Source organism: Cotesia typhae, unplaced genomic scaffold (assembly GCF_013202065.1).
Source record: "Cotesia typhae breed Kobodo isofemale line unplaced genomic scaffold, CoteBio_Ctyphae contig_48, whole genome shotgun sequence".
Lineage (NCBI taxonomy): Eukaryota > Metazoa > Arthropoda > Insecta > Hymenoptera > Braconidae > Cotesia > Cotesia typhae.
The window spans coordinates 13,455,055-13,481,891 of NW_027423756.1; the positions used below are offsets into that span (position 1 = coordinate 13,455,055).

Consider the following 26,837-nt stretch of genomic DNA (forward strand, 5'->3'; position numbering starts at 1 on the left):
GCATGAAATTATAAGAAAATCAATCGTTAAAAATACTCATATAATTTATTTTATTAATGATGATAATATTTTATAAATATTTACAAAAAAATAACAATTATTGCAATTATATGCATTAATACAGAATAATGATCAAATCATAAATTCAATAGACTATAAAATTAGATACGTATTATATACGTAAAAATAAAATTTAATTTCGTCGACGTCGTACTCTAGAAATTCGCCACGCATTGGGTTCTTCATATTTATTATACAGTGGTTCAAGTCGTTGATTTTTCTTAAACTTGCTCAATTTGGTCGGGTCACTGAATTTGAAGAAAGCTGGGGCAAATTCTACAAGCCATTTGGGATCAATGGTAGTTACCTCCCGCATATATTCCTTAGTAGTTTGTACGAGCTCGTGGTAAATGACCCACTCAGGTTGTCTATTAAACAAAGCACTGCTTGGATGAATATAGACAACTTGACTATCAACTAGCGTTCTATATCCTTCTTGAGGATCTTTCTTCGCTGCATTCCTAAAGAAACCCGAGCAAACAGCTTTTTGAACTCTTACTGTATTTTTTCCAGCAGAAACGACATCTAATTTATGCCTGTCCATAATACCGAGCAATTGTTTCCTTACATCTTGAGCTCGCTTCAATGTCCGAATTTGAACAAAGTTTTCGTAACACCACGCGTTGCTGAATTTATTATTCTTCCAAGAATTGTAAACTGCTAAAAGAGTAAGATGATCCCCTTCAGCTTGATTGAATTTAGCTTTCTTCTGATCAGCCAACGCTTGTTTATCTTTTGGCCGATAAAATACATTTTGTACAGACAGCATGCTAACAATTGTCAATATTTCATCAGAGCACTGAAGATGGACACTCATAATCAACATTTTCGAGAGATTTGGCTCCAGTGGAAATTCGGCCATTCTTCTTCCTAGTCTCGTAAGCAACCCTTCATTATCTAGAGCACTGAGACTGTGTAATAACTCAAGAGCCATAACTAATGATTCTGCAGGAGGAGGATCCATGAATCCAAAGTTCAATAAATCATTGATACCCATTGTTTTCAATTGTAATACAGTGGTAGCTAAATTAGTTCTTTGAATTTCAGGAACTGGAGTAGGTAACATCTCATCTCTGTAAGCCCGTTCTGTGTATAGTCTGTAACATTTTCCCGGGCCAGTTCTTCCTGCGCGACCTGCGCGCTGTTTTGCAGCAGCTTGACTGATGGGCGTAACAATCAGACTGTCCATGCCGGTTTTAGAATTGTAGACTTTCTGCTTGACAAATCCCGGATCAACGACGTAATAAATACCGTCAATAGTCAGACTCGTTTCAGCAATGTTTGTCGCAATGACAACTTTACGTGATCCAGGTGGTGCAGGTTCAAAAATTCTAGTTTGCATTTCAGAGGGCAGCGCTGAGTATATAGGAAGAATAATAAGCTCAGGAACGTCTGGGCCCAGTGATTTCATGCGCTCGTAAAGGATTTCACAGGCAGTATCGATTTCTTCTTGACCCGTTAAAAATAACAGAATATCTCCTGGTGGTTCTCGTAGATGGATTTGCATTACAGTGATCAAAGCAGCATCCAAGTAATCTGTCTCAGGCTCTTTAGTGTACATTATTTCTACGTCGAATGTACGACCAGGTATTGTGAAGATTGGAGCTTCTTTGAAGTACTGAGAGAACTTGACTGCATCAAGAGTAGCACTTGTAACGATTAGCTTCAAGTCTGGTCGCCGTTCAACTGCTTGTTTCAACAGCCCGAATAAAACATCAGTGTGGATAGTACGTTCATGAGCCTCGTCCAACATAATCACTGAGTACATTTTCAAGTCGAGATCCATCAAACACTCACGAAGAAGCATACCGTCAGTCATGTATTTAATGCTTGTTTCAGGCCCGGTGCAATCTTCAAATCGTATTGTGTAACCAACTTCTTGACCGAGCCGACATCCAAACTCTTCAGCGACTCTTTTAGCAACAGACATAGCTGAGACTCTCCTGGGCTGCGTGCAACCTATTTTTCCTCTTGCCGTAAATCCTGCTTCTGCCAAGTATTGTGTGATTTGCGTTGTTTTTCCTGAACCAGTTTCACCGATAACTATTAAAATTTGATTGTCTGTCACAGCTTTCAATAATTCGTCTCTCAGCTTGAAAATTGGCAAGTGTTGTCGTTGTTCAAGAAGAGTTAAATTTGTTTTTTTACCAAAGGAAGATTTTTTACCACCAATCACATGTTTCTTCCATTCTGGCAAATCTTGTGATTGCAATCCAATACCACGCATATTTGAAGCTAAATTTCTATTTTCCGTGTCGGGAAGAGGATCAATCCAAGTTTTGTTGAACCCAGTAGGCGCCTGGTCCATTTCCTGTTCACGTTGCAGCATTTTTTGCTCTCGACGTTCTTTGGCCAGAGCACTCTGCGTCATTGCAGCCAGTGCTAGAGATCCATCAGGATTTTTAACAATTCTTATAGGACTCAAATCTCGAAGAGCTCTATCGTGATCGTGAAGAAATGGCGGATCCTCCTCTACTAATTCAATTTCAACGTCTTCTTCTTCATCATCTTCACGAGGAAGCACTCCAGTCTCCATATCAAATTCAGGCAGCTCACTGCGATCGATACAACTAGCAGCAAGCATCTGTTTGATTTCCCACCTTTCTGGAGATGAAATACGTTGAACTCGTTTCCGTGAGTGCGTCTCATCGTCGTCAATATTTCCTTGCAGCTCTAAGAGTGAAGTTGGACGATCAGGATTTCTCAAGTGTTTTTCATCTTCTTCTGACTTGGTCAACGGTAAAATAGGATTTAAATCGCGTCCAGTTTCTTGATCAACGTCTTTCATAGTCAGTGAAACTTTTTGGCCATTAATATTTAAAACTTTGACTAAAACTTTTTGACCACGAGAAATTACATCACTGGCATTGACGACACGTCCTTCGCGTCGTAATTGTGAAATATGTACCAAGCCTTCCCACCTTCGTCGCAACCCTTCCAATTGGACGAAACATCCAAACTGTACAATGTTTGCTACTTTTCCAGAGTAAATTTTTCCAACTTCAGGATCTAATGGAATTTCTTCAGCTGATCTAGATCTCGAGCGGCTTTTAATTTTTCGACGGTCACGATCAGACCTGTCTCTTGATTTGCGTCGCTGTTTTCGATCCCTTGAGGATGATCTGTTGCGGCTTCTCGATCTTCGTCGTTTTTGATCGCGATTTTTTGACCTGGAACTATCCCGATTTCTCGACCTTGACCTATCACGATTCCTAGATTTTAATTTAATATTTCTCGTAACAGATCGATTGCCAGAACGAGATCTTTGTCTTCTTCTCTGGGGACTTCTCGACCTGTGTCTTCGCTCTCTTGATTTAGATCTAGATCGTGAACGTTTACGTTTACGTTTATCCTCCTTCTCTACTTTTTTTGAATTTTTTTCATTTTCATTATTTTCATTAGCTTTTTGCAGAGAAGAAGGAGCCAAGGCTTCGAGTGCTGACATAGCTTCGTTCACCTCCTCGTCGTCTGAAAGAGCTACTGGGGCGCTGTTTGCCAAGGCCAAGACTGGGTATTTTTTAGCGGCTTCACTCTGTTTTGAATTTTTCAGCGAATCCTTGGTGTCTGATGTTTTAGAAGGTTTCATGTGCTGAATTATTCGGAGTAAATTGTCCATAAATGAATCCTAAACATTAAACGCTATAATTAATTAAATTACAAAATTATTTGATACAAAGTAAATAAAATAATTATTATATTTACAGAAAGTTCGCCTCCACTATCTCGTAACGCTTGTTTAAATCCATCAGATGTCGGATTTTCTGTTGCTAAATGAATTATGAACTCAGCTGTAAAAAAAAAATTATTAATTTATTATACTGAAGTTAAATAATGACATTTAATTTAGCTGTCACTTGATAATTTTTTTATTTTCTTCAACAAAAAAAATTTTTATTTTAATTATTTAAAAAAAAATTGCATTTTTAATTTTATTAAATTTCTACAAGTCCATTTTTTTAATAATTTATTTATTTATTAAAAAAAATTTTTTATATTGTAAAGTGACAGTTGAATTTAATGTCATTGAATTATGACAGCTGTCAATTTTTTTAATTCTTATCACAAATCAACTACTGTAATAAACGTGATTTTAAAAATTTTTTTCTAATTTTCACTTGTAGAATTTTTTTATTAAATTATTTCACGAATTTTATTGCTAAAAAAAATGTCAAGTTGAAAGTAGATAAACATACCTAAATCTTTGTCATTGAGACCCAAATGGTTTTCCAGTTCAGTGCAAATTTTAGAAACTAGTGACAGATACTCAAGTTTTTCAATTTCGTCTATCGGTTCCATTTTTTTTATTTACTGTTATTTATTAAAATTAATAAAACTTAATCATCTAAACTCCGTGTCATGTAATCGTGTGTGTTATTGTTGACTTCACTATTTTTTTTTTTTTTTTTTTTTTTTCCGCATATTTTGCACAAAGGTAGTACTTGTAAATGTGTCACTGCCTAGCGGACATTTTGTTAACTACGGCTGTGAAGATAACCTACCGACCGTGAATCAAATCAATGATGGCGGGATTTATTTTATTTATACACGTGAAATAATAATAAAGACAATTAACTAAATTGATAAGGTCATGGAATGTTCAGAAGAAAAATATTTCGAAAATAAATTCAATGAAATACATGTAAGTAGAGATAATATATTTATTAAATAGTACATTTACATTTATTTAATAAAATGAATATTAGAGTTATTTTTTTTTAGTATACTCATAATTATAATAACAATTAAATAAACAGTGAAGCATTTTACGGATGAAGAATTAAAGAAAAAAAATTTTTAAGCTTTTCTATTAACTATGACTTTTTGAGAAAGATAATTGTTGCATCCTAGACATGAACATTTATTTGGAACTCGTACTTGTTGTGGAAATTTAGTCTTATCATCACATGTCAGATCAACAGTGATTGTCCTCAATTTACCAATTGGTTGACAACAATTACATTCTTTCAATTGTCTTTGAGTAACTGTAACACATTTATACATAAATAATAAAATTTCATATTATACTGAAATCAGCTGACATCTGTCAATTTTAAAAATTTTTATGACTAATAATTTAAAAAAAAAAAAAAAAAAAAAAAACCAATTTATTCAATAAATTTTTATGCTGATAAAAATATAAACAGAATTAAATTTTTTACCTAAATTAGTATTCTCTTCAGCGCATACGTTACAGCAACCATTGTCACTAATTCTTAGCGATTTACAATTAGACACATCAGGACATTGTTGAGAAGTGCTGTTTAAAATCAACTAAAAAAGTTTTTATTAATTAATAATTTAAATGATCAATTACTATAAAATTAATTATAAATATTTTATTGTACCTGATTGTTTTTAACTTGACAAGTATATAAGTCTTGCAACTATCATTAGATTGCCAGGTGGCATTTATTTGATGTAAAATTCCATTTTTTATACAAAATGTTTGCTCGCATTCACCGCAACATTCTCCTTTCTTCCAAGGGGAATGGAAAAAAGACTTTTGATCTTGTTACTCGTGATAACTTATTTCTTTAATTCTGAAGGAAAGTCTCCTAGAGTCATAATTATTGGAGCAGGTGTATCAGGAGTCGCAGCAGCAGCAAGATTAATTGAGAATGGATTTGACAATATTACTATTCTTGAAGCGGAAAATAGAATTGGAGGAAGAATTCATTCCGTTGAAATAGGTGAAAAATTATTTCTTCTTTCTTCATAATTTTGTAAATTAATGTACATTTTTATCACAGGTGGGTACGTGGTTGACCTTGGAGGTGAATGGGTCGTAAGAGAAGAAGGTAACGCAGTATTTGACTTAGCTGATCCGTTGGGTCTTCTTGAGAAATGTTCTGGATATAATGCGTGGAATACAACGGCAAGACTCTTCGGATCTTCTGGGGACGAAATCCCTCGAGATGTAGCTAGTGAATTGGTGCAATATTTCAATAAAGTCATGGAAGAAATAAATTCTAAGGATGAGAGTGATTATGTAAAAGCCGAAAATCTTGGTGAATACTTCGATCCTAGGTGAACATTAATTGATTAATTATTAATTAAATTTTTGAGATAGAAATTTTTAAAAACTTTTATATATTTATATTCTTCAGGTTGGATAAGTACTTTAAAGATCATCCAGAAATAAGCCCTGACTTACATGAGCCTTTAAAGTATTTGCTGAATTTGTTGGACAATGTACACGATGCTGGCAAAAGTTGGTATAATGTTTCTGTAAACAGTTTATTGAAGCTAATAGCGATTGATGGAGATCATGCTATTAATTGGAAAGAACGAGCTTACAGTACCCTTTTAGGCTTACTTATGGTTTGTAATCTATTATCACATAGTGACTGCAAGGTTGCTTAAATAAATTTTTAATTCTACTTTATTTTAGAAAAAATATCCGGATCCAGCGTTAGAATTACTTGTGAAGAAAAAAACAAAGTTTAATACAAAAGTTACTGAGATAAAATACGATGAAAATTCCGTAAAAGTGATGACTGCTGGTGGAGAAGAATACGAAGCTGACCACGTTATAGTTACAGTGTCTCTGGGGGTTCTTCAGAACCATATGGACACGCTCTTCAATCCACAATTACCTGAGAAGAAAGTTAATGTAATTAAGGTAAGATTTTTTGTTTTAATATAATAGATTAATGATAAAAAAAAAAAAAAAAACTTGTAATTTTATTTTAGAATCTTACCTATGGGCATAATGCTAAAATAATCCTTTACTATAAAGACCCTTGATGGCTAGAAGACTTAACTTACATTCGGGGGATATACTGGACGGATGAAGACAGAAAAGAAATAGAAAATGATGTAAGGATTTTATTGTTTGGAGTATTTTAAGAATTAATGTTAATATTTAATAAATTATTTGTTAGCCTATGAGAAAGTGGATGCTTAGTGTATCGGTGGGAACGAGGATCGAGCATAAATTGAAGTTGCTTAAGGTTTGGGTAACTGGAGAATACGTCACGGAAATGGAGTTGGTTCCTGACGACTTGTTCTACGTACAAATCAACGAGCTTATTAAAATGTTCTTTGGACAAGCTTACAATATCACTGAGCCGACGGAGATAATTCGGTATAATTGATATTACCGTTAATTAATTAAATAAATTAATTATGAGCTACTGAATTTGATGTTTTAGGAGTATGTGGAACACTAATGAAAACTTTCAAGGTACCTATCGCACTGCGGGGCTACCTGATGATAAGTTTGATAATCCTACTCAAGACTATGCCGAGCCGATTTTAATAAATGATAAACCAGTATGTCCTTTAATTTTTTTAATAAATAAATTATTAAGGATTAAGAAATTATACTTAATTTTATTTTATAGGTAGTGCAATTCGCTGGTGAAGGTACTGCTGAACACTGGAGTCTGGTAAACGGTGCCGTTGAATCGAGATGGCGAGAAGCAGATCGGATAATTGATTATTACTCTGATAATTAATGTAACAAATAATTAAAAAATTTTTGTCCATCGCTACATAAAAAATTTCAATTCTAAAATATAAAATCCAGCGGTACAAATATTTTGACACTTAGATTTTTTCTTACTTGTTTTATTTTTAGAAATAAAGAATTTATTTTTAATTTAATAGATACTTCTAGGCGACTTTTTTTATAAAATAAAATTTAAATGCTATTTTTATGTTATGCAATCGAGATAACTTTGTGATTTAACAAATCCATGAACTTTAATATCTTTAGAATAAATAAATACATGATAAATTGAAGAGATATAATTATTAGACAGTTATTATGAGTATAAAATAAATCTTACTGTCAGTAGATTTGATTATTTCTTCTTGATCAACAATGAAAGCTTTAATTCTTCTACTAGGTTTGATAAGTGTTATTTCTTCTGAAGAAATCTCACCTAAAATAATAATTATCGGTGCTGGTCCATCAGGAATCGCTGCAGCTTCAAGATTGCTCCAAAATGGATTCAATAATGTCACAATTCTCGAAGCGGAAGATCGAATTGGAGGGAGAGTTTATTCTATTAAAATAGGTAAGAATTTTAACTGCAAATATCTTCATTAATAGACTAATTTTTAATTAATTGTATGCTACAGCTGACTATTTAGTCGACCTCGGTGCTGAATGGGTGCACGGAGAGAAAAATAACGTTGCTTTTGAATTAGCCTGGCCATTAGGACTTCTCGAGAAGTCAACCGAAAACAAAGAATTTACCAAGTTCAATTTTAGAACACGCACATTTGGATCTTCTGGAGAAGAAATACCAGAAGCTATTGTAATGCCGCTAGCTGCGATTCTTGGAGGAATAGATCATTCTATTGGTGATTATATTGATAAATTAAATACTGGTTCCTTTGGTGAACTCGCAGTAATTAAGTAAGTACATATTTCTTCTTCAAAACAAGACTATGTTAAATTTATGTATCTTCTTTCGGTAGGTTTTACGAATATGTCAGATTACGTTCAGAAATAACTCCTGATAAATACGAACCTCTGCTTCATCTTTTTGATATGATGCAAATGGTGTTAGAGGCCGGAGATACTTGGCATGAAATTTCGGCAATAGGTACAAGAGATTACGACGAGTGTGAAGGAGATCAGGTTATTAATTGGAAGGAACGGTCTTATACAACTATTCTTGACATATTGATGGTTTGTATTTATATTTAATAATTAAGATTTAATTTAATTTTTTAATTAAAAAAAAAAAACTAGATTAAAAAAATTATTTGTATTTTTAAAAAATTGCATTTATAATTTTTTTAAAGCTTCTAGAATTTGAATTTTTTTTTTTAATTATTTCTTCTTGCAATAATTAATTTAATTATTAATTAAAATGACTTGTACTCTCTTTTATAATTAAAAAAAAATTAATATTATAATAAAATTCTTGTTGTTATAGAAAAAATATCCGAATCCAGAGGAAGAATTGCCTGTGAAGAATATAACAAAATTAAATACAAAAGTTACTCAGATAAAATATGAAGAAATTCCTGTAAAAATAATCACTGCTAATAAAGAAGAATACTTAGCTGACCACGTAATAGTTACACCATCTTTAGGAGTTCTTCAGAAGAATATAGACATACTATTCAATCCGCATTTAACTGGAAAAAAGCTTAATGCAATAAAAGTATTAATAATTATTTTTGATAATTTTGATAATTTATAAATCTTTATTTATAACTACATCAATTGCTTGATTTTAGAATCTCTCTTTCGGACATGTCGCTAAAATAATCCTGTACTACGAAAACCCTTGGTGGTTGAACGATCCGGTTTACTTCAGGGCTGTTTATTGGACCGCTGCTGACAGGAGAGAAATAGAAAAAGATGTACGTATTTGTATGATTGATAGTATCAATTTTTATTTTCATATTTATTTTACAGCCCGAGAAGAGATGGATGCTGGGAATATCTGTAGGAATAAGAGTGGAACATAAACCGAAGCTGATGCTCTTCTGGGTGACCGGGCCCAATATTAATGAGATGGAACGAACGCCTGATAATTTGTTCCAAGAACAAATGAAAGGATTCATGACGCGGTTTTTTGGAAAAGCGTACAACCTCACAGAGCCTACAATTATAAAACGGTGAGTTTTTATGGTTTTTATTGAAAAGTTATTTTATTTATTTATTTTTTTCTTCAGGACTCTTTGGAACACCAACGAAAATTTCTTGGGAACTTATAGCTTCCGAGGAGTCAAAGCTGATACTGCTGATGCTCATATTGAAGATTACGTTGAGCCTATAATCAAAGATGATAAACCCGTAAATAATTGAGTTTAATTTATTAGTTAGTATTGATAAATTTTTATTAAGATTAATTTTATTATCCAGGTGCTGCAATTTGCTGGAGAAGCTACGTCGTCACATCATTCAACTGTTCACGGAGCCATCGATTCGGGGTGGAGAGAAGCTGATCGTTTGATTAATTATTATAAAAAAAAAAAAAAAATAATTAATTTATAAAAAATTAATTATTTAAAATATTAAATTTATTTTAACACTGAAGTTAACTGACATAAATATTTTTATAATTTTAAAGCAATAAAATTATTATTGAAAAAACTTTAATAAAAAAAATTCTACATGTGAAAATTCAAAAAAATTATTAATGCAAATTTTTTAAAGAATTATTTTTATTGTAGACTTTTTGTAAAAATTAAAAAAATTGACAAGTGTAAACTAACTTCAGTATTTATATTAAAATAATAATAAGAAAATAAAACTAACTAGATTTAATTAGATATATTTAGTTTTAAAGTTTATCAGTTTGAATGACCTAACGAAAGAACAATAAATGATTACATTAATAATAAATTTTTTTTTAGCAGATATTTCTATTAAAATCAATAAATAATATGATAAAATAAGCGGTCCTTCAGATTACTTTATATTGGATAAAAATCAAATGAACTCTGACGCTGATAAAATAACCCAAGATCAACTATCAACTTTATCTCTTATAATTCTATTATAAAATAAAACGCGGTGGCTATCTAAATCATAGTAATAACAAAAATCCTCACAGCGTGACTATGAAGCTTTTAATTTTAATTTGTTTAATAAACTGTATATTTTCTTCTGAAGAAATATTTCCTCGGATTTTAATAATTGGTTCAGGACCATCCGGAATCGCAACCGCTTCAAAATTGCTTCAAAATGGATTTAGAAATCTAACTATTCTTGAAGCGGAAAATCGAATAGGTGGAAGAGTTCATTCAATAAAAATTGGTACTTAAATTTTTTACTTAAAAAAATATAAATTTATAATTGTATTTTTAATAAGTTTTTTATTTTAGGAGATTATTTAGTTGATGTGGGAGCGCAATGGGTCCACGGAGAAAAAGATAATGTTGCATTTGAACTGGCTTGGCCCTTGGGGCTTCTTGAAAGATTGAGCGAAAATAAAGAGTTTTATTTTAGTTCAAAAATATATGGATCTAATGGTGAAGAAATATCTTTAAACGCATCAAGCTCTTTGGTTGAATATCTTATGGAGAATATTAGTTCGTCTGATTCTATCAATGAGAGCCTCAAAGATTTGAATAGTGGTTCATTTGGAGAATACGCTGAGAAGAAGTAAATAATTATTTTCCGATGTTTATTTATTTATTATTAATTATTTTTAAATTTTATTTTTTATTCAGGTTAATGGATTTTTTTAAAAATTATGAAGAAATACATGCCAATCAACACAAACCATTGCTTCATCTTCTGGACATGGTGGAAATGACAAATGAAGCTGCTCCAACTTGGCACAATCTTTCCGCGAAAAGCGTCAGAGATTATCCAGAATGTGAAGGAGAACAGGCTATTAATTGGAAAGAAAGAACTTACGCTACTATTTTGGATATACTTATGGTTTGTAATTTCTTTTTATACACAGAAAAAAAATTTAATTGAATCAAGTAAATAATTTTGAAAAGTATCATCTTCTTTTGAGTAAAAAAAATTCTTAAACTAAGAAATTTTTCTTGATTAAAAAATTTTTTCTCTTAATCCAAAACAATTAAACTCTTTAAAAAAATTTTCTTCTGATTAAAATTAATTTTTTTTTTTTTTTTTTTAGTGTAATTAAAAATATTAATATTAAAAAAAAAAGTTATTATTTTAGAAAAAATATCCAAATCCGGAAGAAGAATTACCTGTGAAGAATATAACAAAGCTTAATACAAAAGTTACTGAGATAAAATATGAAGAAACTCCTGTAAAAGTAATTACTGCTAATAAAAAAGAATATTCGGCTGACCACGTCGTAGTTACAGTGTCTCTTGGAGTTCTTCAGAAGAATATCGACACTTTATTCAAGCCTCAGTTGCCTGAGAAGAAAATCAATACAATAAAAGTAACAAAAATTTCATTAAAATATTTAAAAAAAAAATTTTTAAAGCATTAATTTTTTTTTTCAGAGTCTTTCTTTTGGAACAGCAGCTAAAATATTGATTTACTATGACGTTCCGTGGTATATAAATGAACCAATTGGTTTATGGGGGATGTATTGGACTGAAGAAGACCGAAAACAAATCGAAAATGATGTATAAATTTTGCGTTTTATTTATTTATTTATTGTGAAATAAAAAAACTTTTAATTTAATTAAAAATATTCTTCTAGCCTCAGAAGAGATGGATGCTCGGTTTATCTGTAGGATCCAAAACAGAGCACAAGCCCAAATTGTTTGTACTATGGATCACTGGGCCTCATGTCAATGAAATGGAAATTCTTCCTGAAGAAATGTTCCAGGAACAAGTCAAAGATATTTTAAAGAGGTTTTTTGGAAAAGCCTGCAACCTCACGGAGCCTTCGATAATAAAACGGTATTTTGGTTGTAGTTTTTAAGCATTGATTATAAATTTATATAAATATATTTGTTAGGAGTTCTTGGAGCACTAATGAAAATTTTCTTGGAACCTGGAGTTACCTTTCTGTTCAAGCTGAAGCTAATGGGATTGATAATAAAGATTATGCCGAGCCAATTATGAAAAATGATTCACCAGTAAGAAGAATATATATATTTTTATCAAGATTTTATTTAATTATATTTTTATTTTAGGTTTTGCAGTTTGCTGGAGAAGCTACTGCGTATCATTTTGCTACTGTTCATGGAGCAATTGAAACTGGGTTTAGAGAAGCTGATCGATTAATTAATTACTACAATAAAAATAATTAAAATAAAATAAAATAAAATGACAAATAAATTTTTAACTAAAATTAAAAATTTCATTTTTTGATTTTCAAAATGAAATTTTTTATATTTATCGATTGTGAAGAAAAAAAAAATTGACTATAAATTTGTAATCTTGACGTCTTTTGAATTCTTATCAGCTCTACAAGCAGTATCAATCTATAAATTTATTTTATTACAGAAGTCACATTGTGAAAGTAAATTTTATTTTAAAAAAATAAATAATTTTAACATAAAATAAAATAAACTATTTTATTAAAACAAAAAAATATTCGGACGGATTAATGGACATTAAAAATTCTTAAAAATATTAAAACACTATCATTTAAATTAACATAAATATATATATATATATATATATATATATATATATATATATATATATATATATATATATATATATATATATATATATATATGTTCATATCTATATTCTTCTTTTAATAATATTAATACTGTAAAAATAAATTAAGCAATTAATAAATAAAAAATCTAATTACGCTTAACTCTTTCAGATTCTTGTTTAGTCCAAAGCGCTTCAAAAATATCCGACCCATTGATATACTCCTTATTAGTCATAAGCTTCAAGTTCATTGGGTCAACATATTTAAATCTCCAAATTTTGTAATACACTTCATTAGTAATATTATCAAAATAAGTGATGTTAAACTCGTCTTTCAATGCTAGTTTCCAAACCTAAAAAAAAAAAAAAAAAAAAAAAAAAAAAAAAAAAAAAAAAAAAATGACTTTTATAAATTCCATCAAATTAAAATAAAATATTTTTGAAGAAGAAACATACCTCTTGTTCGGGTACTGGCGTAGGAGCAGGTTTATTTCCATAAATTCCTCTGCTATTGTGTACAAATAAGTGATAAAGATAGTAATTGATAGTGTACAACTGTTCTGCATCAGGAACACTGAATGTCACCGATCTTGGAGAGCAGCAGTCTCCTCCAGGATACACTGCTCTTTTAAAATAATTTCCTAATTTATTCAAGCCCCATAAAAGAGTTTGTAATGGATATCCATGAAATATATCTCTTAGTTTATAATCTCTGGTATCAGACGGTTGAATATTCAAAGCTGCTAAATGTTTGCCGAGATAGTAGTCTTCTTGTTTCCAATATTTACCACCCGCCAAGCATTTCTCATGAGTATTAAAGTGACTAATTATTTTTTCAACAGCTCCTCTGCTCAAAATGTAACCAGCTTGGGCCACATTGTAGGCTTGGCCCCATAAAACAACCGGGTGTCCCAAGTAATGGTCATCTTTGTAGTCCAGCGGAGCGACGTAGTACCTTAAATTTTCTAATAATATCATAGTCTCGTCCTTGATAACTATCACCCATTTCAACGAGTCATTTAAAGACCTCCACACGTGGTGCAATGATTCACAAAGTAGTTGCCACGATGACGTTATTTTTACCGATAATTTTACTATCGATGGATTGCTGTCGTTATCAGTGACCTTGTGGGAAAAAAAATACACCTTGTTGCAATTTTTACTCCAAGTATTGTGTATCGCTTTGGCTAATTTTATTTTTTCAACAAATACTACGCATACAATGTTTATTTCTGACTTTAACCAATCTGACTCTAGTGAAGATGATGTATAATTACTCTCGAATAATGATCCGTAGTATTGATGGTCCAAGTTGATTTTTGACAGGGTAATGTTATATCCTCTCAGCCATTTTTGGTATTTTAATTTTTGAGTATCTTTAATCAAATTGTCTTCTGGTAAATTGATGTCTTGATACGATAATTTCACACCACGTATCGTCAATTTTTTGTTTACTACATTTATGTTTGTATTTTTAGTCAATTTCCATGACTTACCATGGCAGTCTTTGTGATTACACGTGCTGACAATAGAAGCTAAGTAGAGTGTAATTATAAATCCAATGAGATATCCTGAAAAGAATATCAACTTCCTTTTTAATGAACGCAGGTACATTATGCTCGAGTAATTATTTCTTCGTGTTTATGAAACATTTTTTTTTTTGCACAATTCTTATTGAGCCTATTAAAAAAAAAAAAAAAAATGATTGGGTATTATAAAATTTTGTACATTTAATAAAAATTTTGTGATATTAAAATTTAGCAGTCACTTGATAATTTTTTATGACAATAAAGATAAAATGAAATTATTATAAAAAAATTGCATTTTTAATTTTTAAAAATTTCTACATGTTAATTTTTATTCCATAATTTATTTGTTACAAAAATTATCAAATATTTGATAAATTAATTTTTATAAAAATTTTTCTGAAACATACTTACAATTTTTCTAATTTTTACTTCAATAACATGATTGAAAAATCAATTAATGTCGATAAGTGATTAGAAGCATAAGCAACAATTAATAACAGTGATTGTTATTTTCAATATTACTTTTTACACAAACTTTTAATTATAACACACAAACAACAATATTTTTTTAACTCCCACATGTTTAAAAATTTTAATTTACAATTATTTGTGCTATAAATTTTAATAAAAATAATATATTTTACATTATAAAAAATAAAAAAGTTACTCTACTACAAATTGGTTGAATGCATAATTATAAAAATTGTTATTATTATTATATTTTACATACTATAGATTTGTTAGATCCTTACCAGCTGATCTATAGTGATTTAAAAATTATTAAAACCCAAAATTTTAAATTTTTTTTTACATTTCATCACTTTAAAGCTCATTTAAAGAAGAAATAATTTTTTATAAATAAATAATTAATAGTTTTTGTGTTACAAACTTTTTTTTTGTAATTAAAAATAAAGAATTAAAGTGTCAAAAAAAAGGTTGGTAAATTAGAAATTCTCAGAGAGCGCTGTCTGTCAATAAAATAGAGAACTATACTGAGCATTATGTGTATACTGAAGTTAGCGGTCAGCTGTTAATTTTAAAAATTTTCTTAACAAATTAATTACAAAAAAAAAAAAAAAAAAAAATACTTCTAAAAATTTTCATTTTCAATTTTTATTAATTTTCACACGTGAAACTTTTTAATTAAATTTTTTTTAATAATTTAATTGCTATAAAATTCCAAAAAAAATTTTTAACATCTGCCAACTTCAGTGTTGTGTTAAATTTGAATTATCGCGCCATTATAGCGGTTGGGGAATGAGTGGGGATTTCTAAAATTACTAGTGAGGAATGTGGGGAATTTTGTCTTTGCATGTGGGGATGTGTGCTAAACCCTGACGGCAACGCTGCAATAGATACTTCGTTTACGTAAATGTTCACACATTGTTCTTGCTAATCCACTAAAAAATTCTTTACTTTAACCCTTCAATAATTTTTAAAACGCAAATAAATAATAAAGTTAATATTCTTAGAATAATAACAGTTGTTTTAATAAAAATCAGCTTGGTGCTATTTTATATAGCAAAATAATAAACAAAAAAATTAAATTTGCATGCACAAATAATTTTAATAATTTTTTGGTTAATTTTTTTGTCAAAAACTTTTGAAATGTAAATAATTTATTTATCCGGCACGTATAAATAAAAAAGAAGAATGTAATGATTAAATAATTACATTAATCATGGACAACGATAAAGACCAGGTGACTAAAAATGTCAAGGAAGATAAAAACAAAAATACCGAATATTGTGATGAGACAGTAAATGGAAATTTGTCAAACATGGAAGTTGAAAATAAAACCGATGATAATTCCATCCGAGAAATTGTCATTAATAATTTATCAATGGATTGCGACAATGCAATCGAGAAAAATCTTGGAAATTGTGATGAGGACAATAACAAGATTGATAGTGTGGATTGTAGAACAGACAATGAACCTCTAGAGAAAAAATATAAGCCTGCAAATGTCAATGGCTTGTTGGAAAATCATGACAATAATGTGCCGATTGACAATCCGTTAGAAGGTATTTTAATTTTTATATTTTAGGTAGAAAATTGAACTTACGTTTCGTTTTTGCAGATATATTGGATAATGTAGGCTCTGGGAATCCTTCGAGTGAAAATAATAAAAATTCCGGGTCTTCAGGTGCTGATAAGAACTTGCCAAGCTGCAGTCATGCCAAAATCCAAAAACCCAAGTCTAAATTAAAAAAACGGCATTACAGAAAAAATTCTGATAATAATGAGGATTCTGACAGTAAATCTGGGAAAAAAGCACGAGATTCTAACTCTAGTTCACAGGAATTGGACTCTTCTGTTGATGATGAGTCTTATAATGTTGTTGATCCTGAAAAAACGAGTAAGAATTTCAACCAAGATCCCGAAAGGAATTCTAATTCTGATGATAGTGATAAAGTTATAGATAGTGCTAAAGGTAGTGTATTTTAATGACACTGAAATTAAATTTTGACAAATAAATTATGGCAAAAAAAAAAAAAAAAAAAAAAAAAAAAAATGAGAAACAAAATTAAGATGTAGGAATTTTAATAAATTGTAAATGCAATTTAAAAAAAAAAAAAAAAATATGGATTTTACCATATTTTATGTTTTCTATTATTATAAATAATTTGGAAATATTTATTTTTTATTTTAATTTAGAAGGTGACTCTGATGAATGGTCAACAGCCAGCGAAGAAGAAATAAGCATGGAAGTACCCGAAGTATTGACCAAAGTAAAACCAAAGCCAAAGTGGTTTATGGTACCAGAGATGATAAATCGTGAGATTGGTAATAATAGGTTCTTTAATCGAAGGTTCTATGGTTCTTTACACACTGTACAGAGGTTGGAATTAATGCACAAGTTAAACGGACACGAGGTTGCTATAAAAATTATATTAATTAAATTTTTACTCATTATTTATGAATATTTTGATGTAACTGAATGAATTCCAGGGTTGTGTCAACGCATTAAACTTCAGTGAAGACGGAACTAAGCTGGCTAGTGGCTCAGACGACTTGCAAGTTATCGTCTGGGACTGGGCGTCCGGAAAAAAGCGGGGTGTCTTCGAAACCGGACATTCATTGAATGTCTTCGAAGCTAAATGGTTATCGATCGACTATGAGTCGTACATTGTAACTTGTGCTCGTGATGGTCAAGTCAGACTGTTAGATTTAAATACAAATGTACATAAAAAGTTGGCCAGTCATCGCGAGGAAGCGAGAAGACTCGCGACTCATTCTGATAATCCTTACAACATTCTGTCTGTTGGAGATGATGGAAAAGTACTGTCGATAGATATTCGTGTTGAAAAATCAACCAGGTAATATTTTTTTGGATAAGTCTATTTTTAAGTTACTGATAATTTTTTTTTTTTTCGCTGCAGATTGATGACAGTCAAGGAAGATGGCAATCATACGATGCTTTATACTATTCATATAAATCCACGTGACAGTCAATATTTTTGCGTAGGCGGTCGTTCTCAGAGTGTTAAAATATTTGACAGGCGAAGAGTTCAGGAACCTGTTCAAAAATTATGTCCGAGAAATATGGTAATTTTTAATTTATTATTTTTATTATCAGACACTTGAAAATTTTTTTATATTTCTTTAATAATGAACTAGATCTAGAAAATTATTACAAAAAAAAAAAAAAAAAAAAAAAAAAAGCATTTATAATTTTTTAGAGTTTCTGAAGATTAAATTTTTGAAATACATTTTTTTTACTATAATTTATAATTTATTTTATGATCTAAATTATTTTTTATCCAGCCTATAAACGGACAAACAGCGTACGTAACATCAGCAGTGTATAATTACAATGGAACGGAAATAGTCACATCTTACAATGATGACGATATTTATTTGTTCGATACTGTTTCCCCAAATCCAACTCAAGATTACGCTCATAAATACGAGGGACATCGTAATAGCGCAACTGTTAAAAGCGTTAATTTCTTCGGACCCAAAAGTGAATTTATTGTTTCCGGGTCTGATTGCGGAAATATTTTCTTCTGGGATAAAAATTCCGAAGCTATTGTTCAGTGGATGCAGGGAGATGATCAAGGAGTGGTAGGATTATTTTTAAATTATTTTATTTTAATTTTTATCCATTGAAAAAATATTAATGAATAAATTATTTACAGGTCAATTGCTTGGAATCACATCCATTTATACCAATGTTAGCGACTAGTGGTCTTGATAGCGATGTTAAAATTTGGGTTCCTACTAGTGGGTTTCCACCCGCGATGAAGGATTTGGATGTTGTAAGTCTTCTTTTAATTAAATTAAAATTATTAATACTTAAAAAATAAAATTAATGAAAAAAAAACTTAAATTAATAAATAAAATATTTCAGTGTGTTAAAACTAACATGAAAAGACGCGCAGATGATATCACTCGTGAACCAGATCCATTTGACTCACGAATGCTTGCAGTATTTCTTCGTCATATCAGTAGATACCGTAGCTTCAGAGTAAGTAGTCGACTGGGAAGAATTCAAGGAGCCTCAGCGGCTCAAAGAGCAGCAAACGATCGCTCATACGGGAATAATTCAGATTCTTCAAACGATTCAAGTAGCAGCAGAAACAGTGATAGTCAATCTGATGACGATATGGAAGGCCATCAGTGTTCAACTTCATAAAAATATTTATATTTATAGTTATAAAGTTCAGTTATTTTCATCTAAAAATATTTTCATTGTTTAAACGATCGTTTTGATCATTTAATGTTGCTTTATGTTATCTATGTGTTTTCTACTTAAATATTCTCCATATTAAATAATAAAAAATTTTTATTAAATAAATTTTATTTTTTTTTTTTAAAGATACCCTTTTTAAAAATAATAATTAATTATTTGAATAATTTATTCTTAAGCTTACGATTGTCAAAAAAAATTATCTAGTCTAGAAGTAAATTTTTTATTTTTATTACAATCTTAAAAAGTAAATTTGACAATTAGATGGATGATTTATGTTTACAGTAAAGAAATAATTACTATGAAAAAATAAGGCAGTGAAAAACAGAATTAAATTTGATACTTAAAAAATTCCAATGAATTTGGCTAGACCAGCGTAGATATGAAGGGTAATTCCACCCATGAAGAGAGTCGTCACCGCTTTGATCAGCAGTGATGACCAAGGTCCAGCGAGTAACAAAGAAACTAATAAATCTAATATTAATGGTCTGTATACGGTTAACAGCAGCATGCTGATTACCAGCGGGACCAAGCTTCTCTTCAAATCATGTCGCGACCACAACCAGACTAATGTTGCGGTCGTTATATGTTGGACTAGAGATATATTCGATTCCAAGCATTTCTGGATATATTTCCAGTCGAATTCGGCTCCTCGTGCTCCTACCCACAGGAGTAGGAATCTTGTCAAAAGAACTTCCGCTCCAGCCCAGCCTATTCCTGCGGTTAAAACTTTGGCGTGTCCTTTTCCGGGGATTCCTTTTAGGACTACCAATAATCCTACTAGGTCTGCTAAGTCTATTGAGTATTTCCAAAATTCCTGGAGTACATTTTAATAAATTAAAATTGTAAGGAGAAAAATAATTTAATTTCATTAAAATAAAAATTAAATTAGCCGACATTTGAAATTTTTATTGAAAAAACTTGCAAATTATACCTGCAATTTTTTTTTTTTTTTTTTTAAGAATTTTATTCGTTATTTAATTAATTAAAAAAATGAAAATTAATTGAGCAGATATTTGATAATTTTAAGAATTTTTTTAACAAATAAAATTTAAAATTTTTGAACGTCGACTAATTTAAGTAAAATTTTATTAAATACATACCCCAAAAATGTCAAAGCCATCCTGACTAATGTTGTCAGCAGTAGGAAAAAATGTTGCAAGTGCTAACATTTTTACAAGTTGAGTAAATATATAAATGCCACCTGCTTGAATGCATTTCCAAAATGTTCCGTATTCTGATCTGTAAAATTTATTTTTAATTAATATAAAATAAATGACAGCGAATCATGACATCTGATAATTTTAATAATTTTAAATTAATTAAATAATATTAAAAAAAATTTACAATAGTAATCATTTTTATTTCTACTAATTGAAATTTTTTTGTTAAATATTTTTTATAATAATTTAATTGTGATAAAAATTGTCAGATACCTGGTGATTTCAATAACAAGTAAATAAAGTAATGTTTTTTTTTTTTACTTACAGCCCAGAATATTTATATGTTAAGTAGTATGGCACATAAACTAGTGCTACACAATTACCAAAATGATATAATGTCATTTTTATGTTATAATTATTAAAATTAAGTTAAAATTATTTTATCATAACCTACACTACGACATTTAGAACATTTAATTTAATTATTAAACTCCAAATCATCAAGTGGAGATACGATCGACGAGATGCAGAAAAACAAATAAGCAATAAAGAGGGCGTGGATGTTTGAATTTGGGATTGTTGGTAATGGCGGCTTTAGTGAGTCAGCAGTTGGTATGGTTGAAATTTTGTTGAGGTTAAGATGTGAAACTGAAAGTATGAAAATAAATTTAAATTCAAGATTATTATTATAATTATTAAAAGTGAAAAAAGTGTTAAATAATTTTTTATTGTGTAATACTATAAGAAAGTTTCATGATTTAAAAAAAATTATTAGATTTTTCAATGAAATTACTATGAAAAATTTTGACAGAGGTAAGAGAAAAAAACATTTTTATAAATATTTGTTTTTATGATTATTAAAAATTAAAAGAATTGTCTGTCTGTTCATTTCAATAATTTTAATATCATAAAAATTAAGTATTGTTAGAAAATAATTAAAAATTTTAATAAATATTTTTTTATTAAAGTTTTAATTTTTCAAAATCACAATAATAAAAAATTAACTATCGATTTATTTTTTATTTAAATATTTCAACTATCGATTTCTAAACAGTAAATGTATCTCTTTCTGAAGCCATCAGTTCATCCTTTTTTTATCCCTACAAGGGGTGTTAGTTTCCAACATAAAAAAAAGGGGTACCAGCACCCCTTTATTTGTAAAAAACTGTGCCCATAAAAGAAGAACGTTAAAAAAACCTTAACTAGCTCTTTTGAAATTTTTGTACTTTAAATTATAAATATTAGCTTTAATTTTTTGGATAAAAAATTTTTAACTCAACAAAATGATAAATAGTTGCATTTTATTTACAATATATAATTAACTTTTGAGAATATTTTTGTATTCGATTGAAAAATTATTTAAATTGTAATAATTTTGAATACTCATATATATTATGGAAATATATTAAACTGCGCATTTGATATATCAGTAAACGATAGGAAGCTTGCAAGCTCCGTTTTAAAATACGTAGTGGTGGGATCTGTTCTTTAAGGGATGCTCAAGGTAGCAGCCGATTGGTTCAGACCTAACCAGCTATCCCGTATTCACAAGTTTATATCGAAAGGGTAGTTCAGTGTTTCTCAGAGCATTCAAGTTGTCACTTCATTTTTTATATTAAAATTAAAAATTTATAAAAATTTTTTATTGTGGATTTTGGTTTAAATTTCAGTGTGTGAATTTTCCAAATGTGCGTTTGTGTGATTTTTTAATAAATTAATATCAATTTTATTTTTTTATCGTGTGAAAAAAATTTATTTATACTTTCTTAAAGATAAAAAAATTTTTTTATTAAAATAGAATTAATTTACAAAAGAATTCAATTTTTTACTATCATTTTAGTTAAATTAAAGTTCAGAAATTTTTTTAATTTCATTAAAAAAATTATTTACTTGTTATTTAATCCATTAATTCTATTTTAAAATTTTAATCTTTTAATTTTTAATTAAAAAAAATTAAATGAATATTTATTATTTATTTTAAAATAAAATTAATCAATAATCCTTGATTAGTTAAATTAAATGAATGATGAAAACTAAAAAAATAACAAATAATTCTAAAAAGCCCAAAAAATATTTCCTAAAACTAACAAAAGCTTCTCTACATGTTGACTTTCACTATAATTTATTATTTATAAAAACTCTGACTGTAACGATCATAGAAAAAAATTTCTATTAAATATTTATTGCTTAGTTTTTTTTTTTTTAACAAAACAATTTTTTGTTACATCAGTTTGTATCCATTATATTTCATGATATTTTTTCAGAACATTAACTACATTTTATTTTGGAAATAGTTTCTGATTTAAAAAAAAAAAAAAAAAAAAAACGGTGAACTATTCCGATGGGTAAACGTACAAAAAATAATAAATAAAACGGTATTAGCTAACATCTGTGCAAGGGTTGACGAAAGTCTAAAAAAGAACACTATGTACCCCTTTTTACAGTTCACCCTTCCATTCACCCCTTTTTTAAGGCCACACAACGTTCCTAAAAAACATAACAAAGCCTCTGGAAAAAGTCATTTTTAATTTTATAAATTATATTTTGTTATAAAAAACGGAAAAATTTTTAAATATACTTTCTTAGAACTTTTGAGCTTTTCGGTGTAATTTTTCTCTAAATTGATGATTAGTTTTGATTAAAATTTTTTAATTGTTTAGTAATTTTTTAATAGATAAATTTTTTTACAAAAGGGGTGTGGTTTTAGTAGAAAAATATATAGAATATCGTGGAAACATTCGCGTTCTTAGAAACTCGGGGGTGGAGCTTATTTTTCCTTGCGCTTTGCATTTTTTGAGTCGACGGGAAGGGTTTCTCAGAGTTACTTCAGCATTTACGGTATAAGTGTTAGTAACAAAATAACTTAATTTTAATATTTTTAGTTAATATTCAAAGATAAGATTCTTTTAAATCCAAAAAAGCTTCATAAAATCGTCGTTTATTACCAAAAATCATTTTAATTTTTGTTCGAGCTATTTTATCATCTAGTTTGTTGATAAAAAATAAAATTTAATCAAAATATAGTCCATTAATCTTTCTTTTAAGATTATTATCAAAAATTACAGTGAAATTAATTATTTTTAAAATATTTAATCCCAAAATTCATCAAAAATAATTTAAGCTTTGGTTTACAGATCATTCGAAGCACTAATTGAATTATTAGTTAACTAAAACGTGGATTATTTCAAAATATATTGGAATAATGTATTCAAGTGTTAAATTAATTAATTTTTACACAATGGAAACAAATGACGTCGCGGTGAATTTTATAAAACAATTTTCTCGGTTAAAATTTTCTGGTATTGGATAAATCCTTCAATTGTAAGTATTTTTATTTTATTCTACAGTATGTGCTGTTTTAATTTCTTTGTTTTACAAATAAGAGTAGTTAAAAGCCATTAAAAAAAAAAAATTATATATTCATCATGCTTTCGTTCCGTCGGGCGTTGACGTAGAGTTTTGCATTCGCGTCTAAACATACAAAGAAAATTTTTATTTTATTAGAGCAATGTTTTGTCCTTATAAAAAATCTATGGGGATTTAAATACTGACAGTAGTCAGTTATTTCTTCATGAATTTCTCGGATAACGATATCATCGTGATGGTGCTAAATTTGGTTAATCACTTGCAAGTGTAGAAGTACTTAGTCTCAATAAATTCAGTAATGTATCCTTTATTATCTCTATTTTTATGAAAAATTGTTTTTATAATTTATATTTAATACAAATTTGTAATTTTTTGAAAATTAATTTCAGTTTTTATATTTTAAAGCTTCAATGCATATGTCTGATTCACGTAGCGACCGTCAGATTTGATTAATTTTACTTTCAATTTTATGCTACAAGCTATAAATTTTTTTTCTTTAAAAAATCATTGACTTTTGTAAACGTCCTTTATGTTATCAAACGAAGTTTAGCTTTATGAATTAGACAATACTACTTTTATAAAAAAAATTAACTAGACTTACAAGAAAAAATCTTGATCTAAACAAATTATTCTAAAGAAATTTATGTAATTATTTTTAATCAAACAAAATTCACTTGAACCAATAAACATTTATCAGTTTAATTTAAGCTCCAAAAATTTTTAGAAATAATTTTTTAGGCTCTAAATTTTTTCTCTTGAATCGAATTAATTTTTTATCATTGCATTATTAAGTGATATTAGTGTTTTAGTAGTTTCATCAGTATTTTAATTAGTTAACAAGGAGATAAATCAATGGAGAACAAAGAAAATTTTTTTTTCGAAATATCAAACTATTTTATTCAGAAATAAAATTACCAATGGCTGAATTCATAAATTGATATCTTATAAAATAAATTCACCGGTTCTATTTTATCAGTTACCATTTCTACAGCTTTCACTTTTATCCAGCGAGTTCTCTTGCAGTTGTACGGTATAAAACCGAGTGTTCTGATCAGCTGTCGAGGGGTTGAAGCGGTACCAGACAAAGTTATCCTTATTTTCGAAAATCGATGAACGAGCTCCGAGTTCCTTCTGTGGCTTTTAGATGTCGCGAATATTAAAAATTTCAAAAAATTGAAGTTATTGGCTGTATCTTGACCCTTTCTTAGGGAGTTTATTAATTTCGTAATCGATGCATTATAAACCTAGATACTTTAAATGACAGCATTAGCTCTGAAAATTTTGAAAAAAGTTATTTTAGGCCTTGAAGTTTTTTTTAAATTGATCTTTTGATCGAAAAAAGGCTTAAAATAATTGAATTAGCAGCAAAGTTTAATAAATTAAATTACTAATTAGCAAATAATAATTGATCCTTGTAATTTGAAACTAACCGAGTAAACTAAGGGAGACTTTTTTATTATCAAATGTGTTTGCTTGAATAAAAAAAATAATATCTACAATGAATCGTTTGTCGAAATCTCCTAAAATGTTTACTTGGCATCAAAGTCATCGGAATTGCAAGGTTTACGTTTACTTTGCCTCCCGTTCGAGGGTTAAAATCCTCAAAGTAACGATATATTCGTTGAATGCTTGAATTTTTTTTATCTCCTTCTTTACCTTTATTTATTTATTCTTTTTTTATATTTTATCTCACTACAGCAAGATCTATCCGGGTCCACCTTTCCTTTTCTAGTTTCTCATAGTACGTGGTTTGTGTTTGCATTTCTTTCCCGAGGGATGGTAGACGTGCAATTTCGAAAAGCCGATTTCAATTCCGTTTTCTTTTCAGGAAAGAAATCTCGAGAGCTACAGTCTGAAGTCCAGGACTCGCTTTGGCAACGGAGGGTGAGCGGTCACTCGGGATTACGCTGGTCATATATATATACACAACCTCGGATATATATTTACGTGTAAAAATCTACCAATTCTTATCAAAGTAGCCAATCATTTCGAAGTCTCAACATTTTCAATGCTCAACATTTTATTTGTGGAAATGTCACTGCCAGATTGTTCAGGTAAAATTCATTTTATTATTATTATAATTATTTTCATATAGATTTTAGACTTTACAATGGGTAGATAATTTTTTTTTTTTAATTATAAATCTTATTTTTATTTTTTTGCATTGAAAGGGCAGTCAGATCTTTGATAAAAATTTATAATTTAATAATAGAATGCTATATTTTTAATTTATTTAGAAATTTTAGAAATTTCTGTCTCTATAGTTTTTTTTTTTAGAAATTATTAATAAGATAGATAGTGAAAAAGATAGTGACTTGAGTGTTAGAACTCCTAATATGTAATCAGAAGATTCAGGTTCGAATCCTGGCCTGTTCTTGTTTCTTGTGTCCCAAAAAAAATTATTTTCGCTTTTAACCAGCTTAATAATTTAATAAATTTGCTGAATTAGATGAACGTTGGTATAAAATTGTCATAAAAATGCATTTATAATTATGTTCGGAGAAACTGATAATTTTTGAACAATAAATGCACAATCAGCAAAGATTTGAGATCGGACATAAAAGGGGAAATCCCCGACAGTTGAAGAACGAAAGTAGCGTAGAGTAATGTATAAGATAGTGGGAGAAAATGAGAAGCGTGCGCAGAGTCGAACACCAGAAGAATGGAGTTGACGGGGCGAAAATCATGAAGGCCGGAAGCGGAAACGAAGCTCATCGTTATACTTCACGTTGAGCATTGGTCTTTCGTGAAAGGTTCTTACAATACAGATGGATTCTTTTTTCATTTTATTCCATTTAATATAGACATAGACGTACATCTACTCCATATATATGTACGGCTATTTTTTTTGCTCCGCTAATTACAAGTAATTACTTATATTAGCCACAGTAAATTGCATAAACTTTTATTATAGCAATAATAATAACAATAATAATAATAATAATAGTTATTTGACATTTAATTTATTATGAAAAATCCATGGAGGATTTATTCTAGCGACT

The 26,837-nt window shown here is 29.1% G+C and overlaps 7 protein-coding genes and 3 long non-coding RNA genes across 14 annotated transcripts in view; 5 read left to right on the plus strand and 5 right to left on the minus strand.

The window, feature by feature from the left end:
- Positions 1-33: 33 nt before the first annotated feature.
- On the minus strand, positions 34-4,454 carry Pea (ATP-dependent RNA helicase pea). The gene is made up of 3 exons (XM_074246370.1): positions 4,254-4,454; positions 3,763-3,848; positions 34-3,685 (listed from the first exon to the last, which is right to left on the minus strand). The coding sequence occupies exons 1-3, from the start codon at positions 4,354-4,356 to the stop codon at positions 194-196; spliced, it is 3,681 nt and encodes a 1,226-aa protein (XP_074102471.1). The 5' UTR covers positions 4,357-4,454; the 3' UTR covers positions 34-193.
- Positions 4,455-4,814: 360 nt separating this feature from the next.
- On the minus strand, positions 4,815-5,545 carry LOC141529483 (uncharacterized). Its single transcript, XR_012479597.1, has 3 exons — positions 5,406-5,545; positions 5,220-5,331; positions 4,815-5,042 (listed from the first exon to the last, which is right to left on the minus strand). It is a non-coding gene; the product is annotated as an uncharacterized LOC141529483 (long non-coding RNA).
- Positions 5,416-7,085, plus strand: LOC141529480 (spermine oxidase-like). Its single transcript, XM_074246024.1, has 6 exons — positions 5,416-5,750; positions 5,811-6,087; positions 6,168-6,381; positions 6,452-6,682; positions 6,754-6,879; positions 6,945-7,085. The coding sequence occupies exons 1-5, from the start codon at positions 5,549-5,551 to the stop codon at positions 6,805-6,807; spliced, it is 978 nt and encodes a 325-aa protein (XP_074102125.1). The 5' UTR covers positions 5,416-5,548; the 3' UTR covers positions 6,808-6,879; positions 6,945-7,085.
- On the minus strand, positions 6,088-6,894 carry LOC141529484 (uncharacterized). The gene is made up of 3 exons (XR_012479598.1): positions 6,762-6,894; positions 6,363-6,656; positions 6,088-6,286 (listed from the first exon to the last, which is right to left on the minus strand). It is a non-coding gene; the product is annotated as an uncharacterized LOC141529484 (long non-coding RNA).
- On the plus strand, positions 6,898-7,867 carry LOC141529481 (spermine oxidase-like). The gene is made up of 3 exons (XM_074246025.1): positions 6,898-7,147; positions 7,215-7,335; positions 7,407-7,867. Exons 1-3 carry the CDS (start codon positions 6,948-6,950, stop codon positions 7,518-7,520), a joined length of 435 nt encoding a protein of 144 aa, XP_074102126.1. The 5' UTR covers positions 6,898-6,947; the 3' UTR covers positions 7,521-7,867.
- A 6-nt stretch (positions 7,868-7,873) lies between these two features.
- LOC141529482 (uncharacterized) lies at positions 7,874-12,988 on the plus strand. The gene is made up of 16 exons (XM_074246026.1): positions 7,874-8,084; positions 8,149-8,428; positions 8,491-8,704; positions 8,955-9,185; positions 9,262-9,387; positions 9,443-9,645; positions 9,703-9,823; positions 9,893-9,997; positions 10,636-10,789; positions 10,858-11,137; positions 11,206-11,419; positions 11,673-11,903; positions 11,968-12,093; positions 12,171-12,373; positions 12,432-12,552; positions 12,610-12,988. The coding sequence occupies exons 1-16, from the start codon at positions 7,889-7,891 to the stop codon at positions 12,724-12,726; spliced, it is 2,922 nt and encodes a 973-aa protein (XP_074102127.1). The 5' UTR covers positions 7,874-7,888; the 3' UTR covers positions 12,727-12,988.
- Positions 12,989-13,165: 177 nt separating this feature from the next.
- On the minus strand, positions 13,166-15,257 carry LOC141529479 (C1GALT1-specific chaperone 1). Of its 2 annotated transcripts, XM_074246021.1 has the most exons (3): positions 15,025-15,257; positions 13,541-14,764; positions 13,166-13,437 (listed from the first exon to the last, which is right to left on the minus strand). In XM_074246021.1, the coding sequence occupies exons 2-3, from the start codon at positions 14,696-14,698 to the stop codon at positions 13,234-13,236; spliced, it is 1,362 nt and encodes a 453-aa protein (XP_074102122.1). In that variant the 5' UTR covers positions 14,699-14,764; positions 15,025-15,257; the 3' UTR covers positions 13,166-13,233. The 2 variants fall into 2 exon arrangements, with proteins under 2 accessions (XP_074102122.1, XP_074102124.1); XM_074246023.1 differs by lacking the exon at positions 15,025-15,257 and having other exon boundaries at positions 13,541-14,893.
- Positions 15,258-15,993: 736 nt separating this feature from the next.
- On the plus strand, positions 15,994-19,414 carry LOC141529258 (DDB1- and CUL4-associated factor 8). Of its 2 annotated transcripts, none has more exons than XM_074245753.1 (8): positions 15,994-16,637; positions 16,694-17,047; positions 17,275-17,489; positions 17,566-17,933; positions 17,997-18,162; positions 18,382-18,681; positions 18,756-18,875; positions 18,968-19,414. In XM_074245753.1, the coding sequence occupies exons 1-8, from the start codon at positions 16,295-16,297 to the stop codon at positions 19,250-19,252; spliced, it is 2,151 nt and encodes a 716-aa protein (XP_074101854.1). In that variant the 5' UTR covers positions 15,994-16,294; the 3' UTR covers positions 19,253-19,414. The 2 variants fall into 2 exon arrangements, with proteins under 2 accessions (XP_074101854.1, XP_074101853.1); XM_074245752.1 differs by having other exon boundaries at positions 15,995-16,637; positions 17,272-17,489.
- Positions 19,415-19,521: 107 nt separating this feature from the next.
- Positions 19,522-20,992, minus strand: LOC141529559 (BOS complex subunit TMEM147). The gene is made up of 3 exons (XM_074246158.1): positions 20,795-20,992; positions 20,410-20,548; positions 19,522-20,123 (listed from the first exon to the last, which is right to left on the minus strand). Exons 1-3 carry the CDS (start codon positions 20,869-20,871, stop codon positions 19,650-19,652), a joined length of 690 nt encoding a protein of 229 aa, XP_074102259.1. The 5' UTR covers positions 20,872-20,992; the 3' UTR covers positions 19,522-19,649.
- A 1,028-nt stretch (positions 20,993-22,020) lies between these two features.
- Positions 22,021-26,837, plus strand: part of LOC141529623 (uncharacterized) — a 36,250-nt gene continuing 31,433 nt past the window's right edge. For 2 of the 3 annotated variants that reach the window (XR_012479626.1, XR_012479625.1), the window contains exons 1-3: positions 22,021-22,157; positions 23,604-23,790; positions 25,664-25,889. This is a non-coding gene — a long non-coding RNA (uncharacterized LOC141529623). The remainder of the gene's footprint in view (positions 22,158-23,603; positions 23,791-25,663; positions 25,890-26,837) is intronic. The other variant, XR_012479627.1, reaches the window with a different exon arrangement.